This window comes from Coenobita brevimanus, chromosome 14 (assembly GCF_032717465.1).
Source record: "Coenobita brevimanus isolate Jiangsu-jjx chromosome 14, ASM3271746v2, whole genome shotgun sequence".
Lineage (NCBI taxonomy): Eukaryota > Metazoa > Arthropoda > Malacostraca > Decapoda > Coenobitidae > Coenobita > Coenobita brevimanus.
Window position 1 is genome coordinate 33080134 of NC_136967.1, and position 16602 is coordinate 33096735.

Below are 16602 nucleotides of genomic sequence, written 5' to 3' on the forward strand. Positions count from 1 at the left end.
AAGGTAGGTGAGAAGATCGCTGGTGGAGCGTCCCTGACGGAACCCATACTGACGATCAGAAAGAAGGTTGTGATAGGAAAGATGCTTTAAAATTTTTCTGTTAAGACTCGAAAACTTTTGAGATACAGGATGTTAAAGCAATTGGACGATAGTTAGAGGGTTGGGAATGGTGACACTTCTTTGGGACTGGCTGAATGAGAGCAAACTTCCAGCAAGAAGGAAAGGTACAAGTTGACAGACAAAGGCGAAAGAGTTTGCCTAGGCAGGGTGTAAGCACAGAAGCACAGTTCTTGAGAACAACAGGAGGGACTCCATCAGGCCCATATGCCTTATTAGTATTGAGGCCTGTGACAGCAGAAAATACATCAGCTGAAGAAATTTTAATGTCAGCCATGAAGAAGTCAGAGGGGGGAAGTGACGGAGGAACAGCACCGGAATCGTCTAAGGTGGAATTGGAGGAGACAGTCTGAGCGAAGAGATCTGCTTTATCAGTAGAAGAAATAGCTACAGAGCCATCAGGGTAGAAAAGAGGAGGGAAGGATGATGAGGTAAAGTTGTTAGAAAGGTTTTTGGCAAGGTGCCAGAAGGAGCGGGAAAAATTCGAGTTAGAGAGTTGAGAGCACTTAGCCCGTTCTCGCTATCATTTATGAGTCCAGACCGGCCTAAACCGGCCCAAAGTGGCCAGCGAAAATGCGGCTTTAGACTGTATACTGTACTGTATATACGTATTTACAAAAAACATCACCTTACTGAGTGGATTAATATATCAATATCTGTAACGGCACCGACATAATTTTCCATGCGGAGTTACATTGGTAATCTTTTCACAACGAGGTCTTTTTTCACTATAATCTTGTAACCAGTAACAGAATTTATAATATATTTGACATTATTTCTCGACCTAAAGCTACCAGATGTAACGTTCATCAATCCCGTCACTACAAGTTATTATCCCATTAACTGAATAAACTCGTTTGGTATCAAGAAGAAAAATAAGGAAATCATTGTGACTGTGAACCCAAGCTTTGACTGTAGCAGTCTGTATAGAGAAAACAGCAAGCGCAGAACAGAGGCCTAGGTTATTCAATGTTTCGGGAAAACTGGCATCTTCAGGAATAACCTAAACAAGCCAGGTTTGGTGAAGCGTCGAATAAACTGGCCCTCTGCTCTGCACTGTTTTCTATATACATGAGAGTCATTGTGTTGAATGGCTGAACCTCTGTGTGTGTGTGTGTGTGTGTGTGTGTGTGTGTGTGTGTGTGTGTGTGTGTGTGAGGCGCTCACCGTCCACTCACTCGATGTAGTGCTGCTGTCGGGTGTCTGCTCTTTCCTCTCCTCCATCCTTTTTTCCTTCCATCCTCTTCTGGCTTCCTTTCTTTCATTCTTTCCTTGTCCATCTGCCTACGGACAACTTTACACTCCCTCTTCTGTCTTTCTTTCCTTAAGGATCGAATTCCGGACACCAGTAGCAGAGTCCCAGGCCGCTCCAGCTTACCTCACCTCACCTCCTACCTCTCGTGTAGCCTATAATGATGCAATGTATTTATGACTTGATCTAAAGGAACTAATCATGATGGTGGTGGTGATGATGTTGGTGAGGGAGATGTATGTTAGTTTATGGGCTAACCTTTACCTACGGTACTTCATATATATACCAATAACTAAGATGGTACTTATGAACTGTGGTGGGCAGCGGTCATCACGGGTAGTATCATCAATATGGTTTAAATTCCGCCAGTGCCACTATGTTGAGTCCATGTGGCAAGCTATAGCATTAATCATGTACAATAATAGGAAAGAGAGGGAAAACAAGAAAGGAGACAGAAAAGGAGTTTGCAAGCATGGAGAAAAGAATGAATATCAAATCAGATAAAAAAGACAAAGAAATGAGATAGAATGTAAGAATTTAAGACTATAGAGAAAGTAAAATAAAAAGCAGGAAAGCATGGAAAGATGGGTGGCGGTTTGAACTCAATACAGCTGCAGCAGAGTGCCGGGCCGCTCCACCTTACTTAATCTCGCATCCTACCTCTTTTGCAGATTATAATGATACATTATAGTTACGGATTTGATTTAAAGTAGGTAAGCGTAAGCGGGTGGCGGTGGTCATAGTTATGATGATGATGATGATGTCTGTTACTTTTGTAAAAAAATAATTAAAATTGTGCTGCTGATGATAATGACGGTGGTGTTACTGGTGATGGCAGTGGAGGTGATGGTGGTGATGCTGGTAATGGTAATTAAGATGATGATGATGATGATAATGTAGAATCGATCAGAAAAGTATGTCACATGAGGGGTACGATGATATCTGACCTGATCAGTACAGTGGATCACAAAAGTATGGCACATGAGGGATACAATGATATGTGAAATGCTCAATACAAACTGTAAAGTTGCCAGACCATTAATGTGTTATCATCTAAATATACATACAATAACAACACCGACCAGACAACGTCACAAGCCAGCGATATATGGCATCCTTATGTAAGCAAGGTTACCAACGTGGTCAAAAATCATCCAGCATTTTCCAACAGCCAACGTCCGTGGTGTCAAAGTGTTTGGCGCCAAGTGTACACCGATACTTTGTGGATCCAGTGTACAGTAGGTTAGTAGTGAGGATAAATACACCCCTTCAACTACCCTCCTGCCTCTCTGCTACCTGCTGACACGCTAATAGCAGGCAGCAAGACAGCAGGAAGACAGCGAACGAGACGGAAACGGAGAAAATGAGTGGGAAGAAGACAAAAATTATGTGAAGAGAAAAATATCCACAGGAAAAAAAAAAATGAGAGAACTGACAAACAACTGTCGAAGAATGGGAGAAAGCAAAAAATTTATAAGGATAATTTTAAAAATAAAACATAGAAGGCAGATAGGAACAATATTAGGAAAGGAGAAAGAAATAAGGAAAGACAAGACAGAAGAAGGAAAGAAGTTTAACAAGAGGAGAATTAACGGGAGAGAGAGAGAGAGAGAGAGAGAGAGAGGGAGGAGGAGAAGGAGGAAGAAGAGATATGAGAAATAACCACAAAAAGGAGCAGCAATATATATATATATATATAGAGAGAGAGAGAGAGAGAGAGAGAGAGAGAGAGAGAGAGGTCAGAACTCGAGACACCTTTGTTAGAATCTCAGGCCGCTCCACCTTACTTCACATTGGCTCTTACCTCTGTGTAGTTTATCGGTTTACTGTAATATTGTGAATAAAGAATGGACAGAGAAACAATGGGAAGTAGAAACAAAACCAAATAATATAATAAAGGAAGACGGAAAAGTAATAATAAGAGAAACTGGAAGGAAAGACGGAAAGGAGAGAAAAAAAATGGAAAGGAGAAAGAAAACATTAAGAAAGAGGAAAGTTTTGGAGAAAATGAGAAGGTAAGAGAGGAAAAGGACTGCATTAAAACAAAACATGCATAATGAAGAAGGAAAGAGAGTAAAGAGAGGAAAGAAGAAAAATGAAATATAATTAATAAAGGTGGAAACTGGGTACACCTGTCAGGCCCGGATCCAGGGGGTGGGCGTGAGGGGCGTACGCCCCCCTTTTTCAGAAGCCAATATATTTACTATAAAGTTCCAAGGTGGACACAGAGGTGGGGAAATATGATGATCATTTCTGATCTGAAAATTTTAATCAAATTTCTCCATTTTTCTGGCTTAAGTTATACTGCCATTCTAATGCCTTACCGAAAGTCCTTAAATATTTCCGCCTCTGATTGTGTAATACTTGGCCGTGGCAAATCGAACTTCAGTATTGGCAACCTTATATCTTAAAGAAGCCAGTGGCGTACGCCACTAACATATATGTCACATTTCAGTTTGAATGTGGATCGTGACATAGTGAGCACTTTAAAAAATCCCGCTTTGGACAGAGTGGGAAGCTCTGGTCCTCAGAATTTTACCAACCAGGCTACTAAATTATAATTGGCTGCCTAAGTCGGCCATGCTTCTCAGCTAACCAATGAAAATGAAGCATGTGTATAGTAAACACTACGCCAGTCTGTCTCGAGGTTGCCACTTGCCAGTTTTTTGGTAAGCCTGGTGATGAGTGTGTGTTTGTGTGTGTGTGTGTGTGTGTGTGTTTAGCGATCCTTTAGGTTTGTGCGAAGTATTATACTTACTTATTTTACTTTGCACACATACAGATTAAGCTCAGTGTATTTTTCCTTGTTGGCAGCTTATGGCAGTAGTAATGTGAAGGGCAGCTTTAGTCATTAAACTAAATTTTGAGCCTAGCAAGCAGGAAAGTCATGTCGGATGACGATGACACAGATGTAAGCATTTTTGCAGTATACTGATACCCACAGTGAATATAACACTAGAAGAGGAATGTATATTGCTTATCACACAAAATTACACCTTTTTTCATTTTTAGTTTTGCTGACTTGAAGTTTTTCTTTGCTATTATTTATGAGTCGAATTTTCAACAAAAAATTGTAATTAGGCAGTGATGGTGATGTTGATGACTGATGATAATGGTAGTTGTTTTGATGGTGGGGGTCATGGAGCTTGGTTTGATGAGAATAGAGATGACTATGGATAATACTGATGATGGTGGTGGTGCTGGTGATGTACAATAGTCTACTGTTATTGAAGAAAAAAAAAAACTTTCATCTCCCTCCCTGTTTCTCTTGTAAGCTGTGATGCTGTATTATAAGAGAGATTGGAGGGGAAAAAAAGAATAAAAGGGAAAAAAGGTAGAAAGCGAGAAAGTACAAATCGGTAGAAAATGGAAAAATACAAGAGTGAAAATCCATGAAAACTAAAAGAAACTCACAAAAGATGGGATATAGATAGGCCAAAGAAAATAGAAAATGGATCAAAAGATCACAAGAAGAAAGGAGAAAGTATTAAACATGATTAACAATGAGGAAAACAAAAGGAGAAGCACAAAAGAACACGGAACAAAACAAGGATATAAAAGGAGATAAAGGAAAATAAAGAAAAACAGAATGACAAAGAACTAAAAATGAGCTAAGACTCAGGTCGGGTGGAACTCGAGACACCTTTGTTAGAATCTCAGGCCGCTCCTTCTTACTTCACATTGGCTCCTACTTCTCATGTTGCATTCCTGCTGTATGGTAGTGAAGAAAGAAAGGCAGAGGAGTACAAAGTACAAAGGAGTACAAAGGAAACCAAACAGCAACAGACCTTATGGTCCTTTCGAGGCTGTTTGTTACAGAGTAGACTATGACTACAAAATCTAACTCTACGTGCTGAAGGATAACGATAGTAAAGCAAGAAGGCTCCCCCCGCCTCCAAACCCTCCAGTTAAAACTGGCAAGAAAAAAAGAAAAGAAAAAAAAAAAAACACCATGCAGCATGGATAAACTGACATGGAAATTTCATAGGAAAGACTGAAAAGGAAAAGCTACATTCTATAATACATTATCTATAAGCTACCAGTATGAATAACCTGAAAGAGAAAGTAGTAAAGTACAATGAATAATTGAATAAATAAATAGCTAATGCATGTCGCTATGTACGGGTACGTTGAGTTGACGGGGCGTCTGCGGACACAGTGTGGAAATTGCACAGTGCACAGTGTGGATATTCAGGGGTGGTGTGGCAGCCTTGCCTGGCACTATTAAGGTAGGCAGCTGTCAATCAGGCCCCAGCTCCATTCATTCCACTGAGACTAGGAACTTCCCCATGCGAGACAAGCAAACAAGTCACCTCCTGGAGCAGTTACCCCTGGCACATTAAAAAAATCCCGATGGTGGCCACGTAACTAACAGGGACCCCTCAGTGATCCACAGCCCATCACAGGTCGAAAGTATGAGTAGTGACCGTTAACTCAGGGCTATCTGTGCATATCCTAGTCATTGCATATACTATATTTGCATTTAATAAATTGATCCAGGCTCTAAAAAACTTAAATAAAATAAAATATAGAATTATACATACACAAGTGTTTTATTCAGTAGTAAACATATTAAGCTAGGGATTGGATGCCAAATACTTATGCAGGCGACCTTTAAAGGTTTGTACTGTATTACAATTTATTACGTTGGAGAGCAATTTATTCCATATATTTACAATTCTGTTGAAGAAGAAATGCTTAGCTTCATGCGACTGGAATCATTTGCCAATTATTTTATGCTCATTGCCTCTAGTGTTATTCGAGCGATCAACTGTGAAGTATTTATCGACAGCCATGTTATCATGTCCTTTGATTATCTTGAATTAAATCTCCTCATATCCTCCGTTTTGTTAGGGTAAAGAGATTCAGGGCTTCTAAATGTTCCTCGTACAGTTTATTTCTCAATATAGGTATCATCTTTGTCATCCTTCGCTGCACTCTTTCAAGCTTTTCCATACCCTTTTATAATATGGTGACCAAAACTGAACACAATACTCCAAGTGCAGGCGTACTAAGGAATTACACAAAATGAGGACGATAATATCGGATTTATATTCAAATGCTCTGCCTATGAATCCAGTCAATTTATGGGCTTTTTTCACAGCTTCTGTACATTGTTTGCTTGGTTTCAAATCGTTTGTTACTATAACTCCTAAGTCTTTTTCATGGTTTATCCTATCAAGTTGGACATTATTCATGCTATAACTTGCTCTTACATTTTTACTGCCAATGTTTAACACTTTGCATTTATTAATACTGAAATCCATTTGCCAGACTTGGGCCCAGTTAAACAGTTGATCAAGATCTCTCTGAATTACCTGTCTTTGTAGTGCTGTATCTGCTCTGTTACCTATTTTAGTATCATCAGCAAATTTTGAAATCTTACATCACAACCCTTTGTCAATATCATTTACATATATTAAGAAAAGAATAGGACCTAACACTGAACCCTGCGGCACTCCACTTGTAACGTTTATCCAGTCTGACTCTTTTCCATTTATTACAACTCTTTGCTTTCGTCTGGTGACTCAATCTTCTACCCACCCGAGAACACTCACTGAAACCATGTGCCTGTAGCTTCTGAAGGAGTCTTTTGTGTGTAACTTTGTCAAAAGCCTTTTGAAAATCGAGGTAGACCACATCAGCAGATTTAGTCTTGTCACACGTTCAGTATATCATTGAAAAAGTCAAGCAGATTCGTGAGACAAGAGCGATTATTACGAAAACCATGTTGCGAATCTTTTATGAGATTGTTTGTTTCTAAGTGTTTTACAAACTTGTCTCTGAAAATAGTTTCAAGCAATTTGCATACCACCAATGTTAAACTAATTGGACAGTAGTTTTCTGTTTGGGCTCTGTTGACCTTTTTGAATATTGGGGTTACGTTAGCAAGCTTCCATTCATGTGGCACCTTACTGCTCTTAAGTGATAAGTTAAAAAGTTCAGCTAAAGGCTTTGATATTTCATTCTGTAGTTCCTTCATTACACGTGGCGATATTTTGTCTGGTCCTGGTGCTTTATTCTTTTAATTTGTATATTGCAAGCAGTACGTCGTGATCGCTAACTGTAATGTCAGTGATTATGTTGCCCTCATCTACAGGAATGGGGTAAACAGTAGGAATTATATGTATATTTTCTGTTGTAAATACTGACGCAAAGAAAGTATTAAGAATTTTCGTCATCATAGTTTCATCAGTGTGCTCTCTGTTATCTGTGACTAAGGGACCGATTGATGGAGTTATTACCTTTTTGCTTCTCATGTAACTGAAAAATTCTTTGGGATTTGATTTACTGATACTTGCAATATGTGTCTCAAGGATTTTCTTACTGCGTTTAATTAATTTTTTGGCTTTTTGTCGAAGGGCATCGTATTTATTTTTATCACTTTGACTCTTTGTGGTATTATAATTCTTATATGCAAGATTTTTTGCTTCTAGACAATGTTTAATATTGGAGTTCCACCATTTGGGTTTAGATTTTTTGGCGGACCTTCTGTTGCACATTGGAATACATAATTTGATGGTACTATTGAGAGTTTCTGTAAAGTAACTCCATGCGTCATTGATATCTAAAGTTACGACAATGGTATGCCAGTCACCTGCACCAACAATTGACTTTAATTTCTTAAAATTTGCTCTCTTAAAGTCGGGCACTTTCTCACAACTGGCCTTGACACTGTCTTCACTGAATTTAATGTTAAATGTAACTATGCGATGATCACTTGTACTAAATTCTTTTCCTACAATAACATTACTCACTACATTTTCTGATGTAGCTAAGACAAGATCTAGGATGTTAGCTCCACGTGTCGGATAATTTACAAATTGATACAGAGAACTTTCCTGCAAGTTTGTATATAGGTCTGACCCTGTGTGTGAGGATAGTGCTTCTCCCCATTTTGGAACTGGTAAATTAAAGTCACCAAATATTACAGTGGTTTATATACAAGATAGTTCAGCAATTTGATTGTAGATTTCATTATCAATGTTGAGTGGCTGACCAGGTGGACGATAAATTAACCCAAGAATGATTTTATGACAATATTCATTTCTAAGCTGAATATAAATAGTGTCAATGTTTTCAATACGTGGTTTGGTAATTTCGACTGGATGAAATCCTGATTTAACATATAACAACACACTGCCCCCTGCTCGATTCTTCCTTTCATTACTGAAAATGTGATAGCCTGGTAAATTAAACTCTGCTAGAAAAATATCTCTGCTCAGTATTTAGCCACGATTCTGTTACTCCAATTACATCATAATCTTCGGTAAAGACAAGGGCCTCTAAATCAGAAAATTTATTACGTAGACTACGAGCATTTGCAAGGATTGCTTTAATGTGCTTTCCTTTCTGATGTGGGGAGCTTCCATTATTTATTGATTTATCAGATCGTATGACATCTACGTTTGCCTCCCGTGATGCATGTTTTTTCTCCAGAAAAACTTACAGCATCATTAAGTAAACGACTGAGACGGGCAGAACCAACGGCATTCAAGTGTAGTCCATCGTTCGTAAGTAGTGTACGCTGCTCGTAAATTGGTTCCACGTGTCGATGAACTGAACTCCTTCCTGTAAGCAAAGAGACTGGACTCTGTTATTAATACTAAATGCTCTGCTGAAGAAGGCATTCCCTGCATTAATCCTTGGTAGTATGCCTGAAATTAATATATGGTTGGTTTCCTCCTTGTAGCATCGGATCATCTTCCTGTACTTCTCCATCAGCTCCTCTGATCGGGTTCGCATGACATCGTTGGTACCTGTATGAATGATAACAAGGCTGTCATTTTCCGCATTCTCAAAAACGTCATCCACAGCCTCTGTTACGTCGTCTACTCCTGCACCTGGAATACAAAAACGCTTTCGTTTAGAGGGTGCCCAGCCGCGAAATTCCACAAACTGACCACGGAAAGAGAGAAACATGTGAAAGAGAATGAAGAATGAATGGAGAAAAAAAAAGAATAGACGAAGATGAAACGAAGAAGGTGTTAGCAAAAACTATAGTGAGGAAAATAGTGGAAGAAAAGAAAAGAATGAAATAAGACGTGAAAAAAAATAAAGAAAAGACAGAAAGGGGGAGGCAAGAAAGAAAATGGGTTGTAAAAGGTAAAGGTGTTAACTGTACATCTGCGGTAGAGTCCCAGGCAGCTCTACCTTACTTCATATAGCCTTCTACTTCTCTTGTACCTTGTGAGGCTAAAATGTAGTTCTGGGTTTGATCACATGCAGCAATGGTGACATGTAGAGGTGTATGGTACGCAGGAGGACTACTGACCCTTGGGAGCTGGCTGTGAAGCCTATGCCCAGAGTCGGATATATATATATATATATATATATATAGATATATATATATATATATATATATATATATATAAGTACTCTCGCGTCCAGCACGGTAATATTGTCATGCATGGGTCACGTGTTGGACCAAAAACGTGTTGGACTAACAATAGAGCTTATGGGGAAAAATGAATTATGTCAGCAACCCTCGGAAAAGTCACCCTAAATACCTACCATATACCTATACATATATTGGTACTAGTAATTATAATAAATGGTACTGTGCTATGAATGATAACTAACCTTTTAGGATAGTGTTGGTGGGCTTGCTGGGAATGGAAGGTGGTATCCAAGGCTGTAGGTAGTCCTACTGGGTCCCCAGAGGATGGCTGCTGGCGTCACTAGCGGGTAATGGCTGTTGCTCCTCCTCATAAATCCTTCGAAATCACACTCAGAATCACTATCTTCGTCCACAGCCATGGAAGGTCCTGCTTCTGCCTGTCCTAGCATTGTAATCCTCGGCAAAGTGCATGCTTCTCACACTGTTGCCAGAGCCCCGTCTCGTGACTGTGGAAAGCGATCGCTGTCGCTGACTCGGTAGAGAATAAGGAGAAGCAACTTTGTTTATAAATTGGTACGCACGCCGATGAGAAGGGTTTCAAAACGATTGATATTTATTCTAAAATATTAATATGCATTCAGTGTCAGGCTAAATGTTCAATGCTGTAGTATGATACATTCTCTGTCGAGTCGCCTGGGTTTTGGTCACACTGTTTTGCCCGTATCCTCGGCAGGAATCCATCCAGATGAATTCCAAATGCCCGTGGTATCGTCGGCAATTTTACCACGTTACCGTTCCGATTTACCATCGTATCCTCGGCAAACCTGGTATGAAGTGCCGTGTGATAGCCTTCGGCTGCCAGGATCTTGTCTTAGTTTTTTATTATGATCACGTTGGCTTCATTCATGTCGTAGGCCTTGGCAATGTCAACTTTCCTCTCCCCTTTCTTCTTCCTCTCGATGCTTTCTAGCTTGGTGGCCTGAGGGAGGTGCCGACGCTTCTTGGGGTTCTCAGAAGGCTTCCTAGGCATCGTGAGCAGGGTAAAATGCAGTAACAAGGGCAGAAAATGCAGCAAGAAAAAAGCACCTTCCAATGCAATTATGCGACTGAGTGGCGCTGTGGCGGGAGAAATTTAAACAAAACATCGCGTGACACCAGAAGCATTTTTAATTGGGCGGCATCACGATCACGTCACGATAGCGGGCGGGGAAGGCTACTTGATCAAAAGTTTTCATTGGCTATCATCATCATGGGAATGTCCAGTATGACCGTGTTGGACCGGGGGTGATCGTGCTAGAGTGAACTCTACGGATTTCGCCCACTTCTCGGAGCTCTGTGCGTGTTAAGCTAACACACTCGTGTTGCAGTAATTAAATCGTATTAAATAATACTAATTAATTGCTCTCCATGCTGGACCCGAATCGTGCTGGACTAACGCGTGTTGGACGCGAGGGTACTTATATATATATATATATATATATATATATATATATATATATATATATTGTTACATAGCCTATGATTTCATCATCCTTTGTGTAATTTTAGCGCACAGTATGCTGCATGTTTGATCACGAGCGTGTTCTGCCTCAGTCCCCCCCTTCTACCGTTATAGTAGAGTAAGTCGTCATTTCTGTTGTTGAGTGCAGGATTTTCATCTCTTTGTCCCCATGGCTTCATTTGCGCGTCCTTCTTACAAGTTGTATCAAGCTCTGCCGGCCCCTATATAATGAGCTCAGTCTCTGCATCATTGCCACTTAGATCTGCTCCTCATTTTGTTCACATCTCTGTCCTCCCCTGTACAAATATAAGTTAAGTCTGGAGAGAATTCAAAGAAATTTTAAAAAAAATGATGATGATGATGACGATGATAATAATGAAGGTGAAGGTGGTTATGATGGTGATGATGGTGAAGGTGGTAATGACGGTAAAGGTGGTAATGATGATAAAGTGGTGCAGATAACTACTGAAAACATTAACCTTACTGCACGTCCTGCAGTATGTGATTATGTATCAGGGCTGACTTAGATAAATTTACTCTTGCTAACTTCGTGTTAATAGAGGCTATTGCAGTTAACCATATATTTAACCTGTTTATTTGCCATTACATTATCCTTATGAGTCCTGAATGTTTTGTTGTTAGTTTGAGCATTAAACTTTAACTTGTAATTTTACCTAACTCTTTTGTTTTGAACCTGGAACTTTACGGGACAGTAGTGACTCTTAGTATTCTCACTTAAAGTGTACATTATCTTTCTCTGTTCCGTAACAATATATATATATATATATATATATATATATATATATATATATATATATATATAAATGGTAGTGGTAGTGATGGTGGTGAATGTTATGTGATTTTGATGGTGGTGGTGATGATGGTGATGGCAATATAAGTTAAGTCTGGAGAGAATTAAAAGAAATTTTTAAAAAAATGATGATGATGATGACGATGATAATAATGAAGGTGAAGGTGGTTATGATGGTGATGATGGTGAAGGTGGTAATGACGGTAAAGGTGGTAATGATGATAAAGTGGTGCAGATAACTACTGAAAACATTAACCTTACTGCACGTCCTGCAGTATGTGATTATGTATTATAACGTAGAAAGAAACAAAAAGGAAGGGAGAAGTAATGGGGCAAAAGAAAGAAACTGAGAAAGAAAGAAATAGTCAGAAAAAAATACAAAGAAGAAAAAACATTAGACAAAAAACAATATAACGAATGCAGGACAGAGAGAATAAAAAAAAATGTTGATATAATTGTAGAAAATAAAAACGACAATAATTAAGAAAGAAATAAGAAGAATGGACGAAATAGAAGGGACGAAAAGGAGCAAAAAAAAATAAAGGAGAATAAATTGAAAAAAAGAAAAGAAAAAGAATACAAAAAGGAGAGAAAGCTATATAAAAAGGAGCTTTCCAAGTATGTTGGGTTGAATGTCAAACACCTTTGTTAGAATCCCAGTGTCAGGACTGTAAAATATCTTAATACATAATAACCAGCAACATAATTAATACAGTATAGTCTAGAGGTTAGGTCAATGTCAAACCTAGGGGCCAAAGGAAGTGACGTTAAGCACCTCTCCAGAATGAACACACCAGCACAATAGCCCACAAACAGCGCCTTGTGACCATACACACACATACACACACACAGGCTTCTAGAACATTTCAACAACAGTTGACACGATCCCTGCTAAACGAGAATATAGGAATCAGAGAGGAGAAGGGGGCTGGCGATCGTAGCGAAAAGTTGTACAGAGAGAGAGAGAGAGAAAAGGAGACTAGCAACAGGGTCAAGAGGGTGGCAGAGATAGAGCAAGACAAGGAGGTAGCTAGCGGGACTCTACTTTATACTTCACTCGTGTGTGAGAGACTTTGTTAATATTTCCAAGACAAATAAAAATAGTCCCATACTAATCTTTACCTCTCCTGTCATTGCATGACAAAAGGGAACGAAGCTTATCTACTTACAAAACTACTCACGTATACCAACCGCTCGTCCAAGAGTCTGATATAAGTATAACTGATCTACAAAACACACTACAAGAAGCTACAAAGTTTCTACAAAACCAGGCGGCTCTACCTTGCTCCATATGGCTCTTATTGCTTTACTGCTGTAATAGAGAGAAGAAGGAAAGGAGAGAGAAAGGAAAGTAAGAATGCAAAGTGAAAGAGAGACCGAAAGAAGACAAGAAAATGAATGGAAAGGCAGAATAAAGAAAAAGTAAGGAGAAAAAAGGAAAGGAAAGGACAAAGAAAATGGAAAAGAAGGGGGAAAATGGAAACTGAGAAACAAGGATGAAAAGAAGAGAAGGAATGAAACAAAACAAAAGACAGGGGAGAAAGAAGAAGAGGTGGAAGGGAATGAAACTAAAATGCGTGAACTGCAGCATAGTGCCCCCGGAAACTCCCCGATATCCCCACCAGGACCCCACAGAGGAGCCGCAGCCGAACCGCAAGACTCAGTGCGACAACGGCACAAGTCAGCCCGGGCCGTGCGCCCCTATGACACGCAGCCGCCTCACCGTCGCCTTAGCAGGAATCCGACACTACCTTCGGGGAGAGGTACCGCCGGATCAGATCGGGGTGGAGCTGCCTATCCAGCTCCAAACAGTGCTTCTCAGGAGTTGGCCTGTAGCCACTCCCGCCTTCAACAGGAGTGTGCCTGTAGCCTCTCCAAAGGTGTCTTCCTCTTTGGGACGGCCGGTAGCCGCCCGGCCCTCGTAAGGGAATCGGTAAACAACCGACCTGAGGGTAATCAGGAGACGGCCTGTAGTCGCTCCCGCCTTCTTCAGAAGGTGTCCTTCTAGGGACGGCCGGTAGCCACCCTACACCCCCTCCTGCGGGAGTCGGCCTGTAGCCGCTCCCGCCTTTGTCAGACAGCCGGTAGTTGCTCCGAAAGCGTTGCCCCTGAGTCGGCCTGTAGCCGCTTCTCTCTCCGGCAGAAGATGGCCTGTAGTCGTTTCTGCCTTCGTCAGACGGCCGGTAGCCGCTCGAAAGGTGCTGCCCTCGAGTCGGCCTGTGGCTACTCCCCACCCCTCCTGTAGGAGTCAGCCTGTAGCCACTCCCGCCTTCGTCAGACAGCTGGTAGACACTCCGAAGGTGTCCACAGGCGCGCTGATTCCCCCTCCCAGGCCATGGCCAGTAGCCGGGCCTTGGCACCTCATAATCGTGCCCTTGGGAAGCCACGGCCAGTAGCTGGGCCCCACAACCGGAGACAGGCGAGAGCAGTCCCGCTGCCCCAGCGTGAGATGAGGGTCCAGACTCCCGACGCAAAGGACGCAGGAGAATTCCAGAGAGGCCCTAACCGGGCCTGACGCTTCCCCTGGCCTCTGCTCCCTACGTCTGGCCCTGGAGAAGACCCACCTGACGGACCCTGATTTGGGTTGGTGCCGCAGTCCCTCCCTGACGGCACCGCTTGGTTCTGGGGACCACAGCCCTAGGGCACTCCAGGCCCTCCCCAGGACGCCCAGGCGAGACCTCCCTACGCCCTGATGGCGGAAGACCTCCACCTGTGGCCAAAACCTGAGCCAGAGATTTCTGGACCTGTTTGGCCCCAGTCCTGAGGGCCACACCCCTGTACCCAACCCGGAGAATACAGGCCCCTCCACCACCTGCAGCCCCGGACGAGAGAAGACGCCCCTGCAAGTCGTCCCGTGCCCTCTCGGCACGCCCTCCCCTGGCGGTGCCCCAGTCCCTGCAAAATTGTCGCCGGCGTGTTTCCCTGCCGCCCCCACCGTATAAGTGACTCATGTTAAGTGTGATATTGCCCCAAGTTAGTGTAACAGTGCTGTAGTGACATAGTGCACCCCGAATAACAGGTCAAGTGTTCACGAGAAGTTAGAAGGGGAATGAATTATACCACGGGGAGGAATAATAGTAGCAAGTGCAGAGTCTAAGTGTTGGTGAACCAGACTCACGGAGTGACGTCCGAATATGAAGCCAGTAAGACACTCAACCCGAGGGATTCATATTAGTAAAATATCCAAATGCCCCTTGCTACCAGAAAAGAGTGAAGAGAAAGTGTTAGTAATACCCTCCCCCTCATATTACTATAAATATAACGAGACTCTCAGTACCTTACACCCTCCCTTCTTGAATCTCCTCTCGGCATTACCCACGTACGTGAAAACCTAGAATCGTGTTATAATAAATTACCAAAACCCACTTGCTACCAGAATATAACAAGTCAAACGCTCTAACATTAACTCCCACTTTATATTACTATAACTATAATCAGATCCTCAGCGAGTCGCCCCTCTCCTCCCCCGTGTGAGACTCACCCCCAACTCCCCCACGTGCACCGAGACCCTGTGTTCTGAGTAAACCTGTACACTAAACCTAGAGTGTTATCCTCAGTGCCTGTTGAACTAGTATCCTGCAAGATACTGACTATCTAGTTAAGGATTATAATTCACCAAATACTGTGTTGTATTATCTACTGTTTGTCTTGTGTGTGACTGAAGGAATACACGTGTAAAGGTTATTGCCTGGAGTTTTTGTGTCCTGCCTCTCTCTTATTTGCACTAAGCCCCGGGCTCGAAAGAGTACCCCGCTAAACGTTAGGTGTTCTAGGACCGAGTAGTCGGGCCTTTTTCACATAGCATTACAGAAACAAAACAATGGATAAAGGAAAAGGAAGAAAAGGAGGAAGAGAAGGAAACGAAACAAGGGATAAAGGAGAAGGAAGAAAAGGGGAAAGAGAAGGAAACGAAACGATGGATAAAGAAGAAGGTAGAGAAAGAGGGAAGGGAATGAAACAAAAAATGGGATAAAGGAGAACGTAGAAAAAGAGGGAAGGGAATTAAACAAAAAAAGGGATAAAGGAGAAGGAAAGGGAAATAGAGTGCAGCTGAAGTATAAACGGTTAAAGAATTTAGGTAGACGAGTCCCAGGCTTCTCTATCTTACTTCTACCGTAAGTGATGACCAGACCGGAGAGGGGGGATTTACTCCCCAATGTTTGTTTCTGTGTTGGTGAAAAAATGCTGAGTTGGTCAAAAATGGAGAGTGCAGATTTTTTTTTTTTTTTTTTTTAAATAAAAATAGAGGTCTCCGAGACAACAAAATATTTTTTACATTTTATTTATATATTTGGAGGACAAAATACAAAATACCCTAGTTTCCCTCCTGTCAGGGGAAGAGTCTAAGCAAAAATCAAGTACCCGGTGCCATAGTAATCAAGGTGCCTGGACCAGGACCCCATTCACCCATAGAACGGTGGCAAGGGGGGGGGGGGGTCGGGGCAAATTTGTATGCACTCCTGTTACTGGTCTGGTCATAAATAACTCCAAATGTCATGACTGGGTCAATTGGTTTAATCAAACTACTAAATAATTTACACGGTGTCTATTTTCTTGTCAACAATAATTCAAGCTTGGGT

The 16602-nt window shown here is 41.5% G+C and overlaps 1 protein-coding gene across 1 annotated transcript in view; it reads left to right on the forward strand.

Moving 5' to 3' along the window:
- Nucleotides 1–15546, forward strand: part of LOC145390340 (sulfotransferase 1 family member D1-like) — an 84155-nt gene extending 68609 nt beyond the window's left edge. The window contains exons 6-7 of the mRNA XM_080265298.1: nt 13648–13785; nt 15469–15546. Of these exons, the coding sequence (XP_080121424.1) occupies nt 13648–13785; nt 15469–15546 (216 nt within the window). The remainder of the gene's footprint in view (nt 1–13647; nt 13786–15468) is intronic.
- The last annotated feature ends 1056 nt before the right edge of the window (nt 15547–16602 follow it).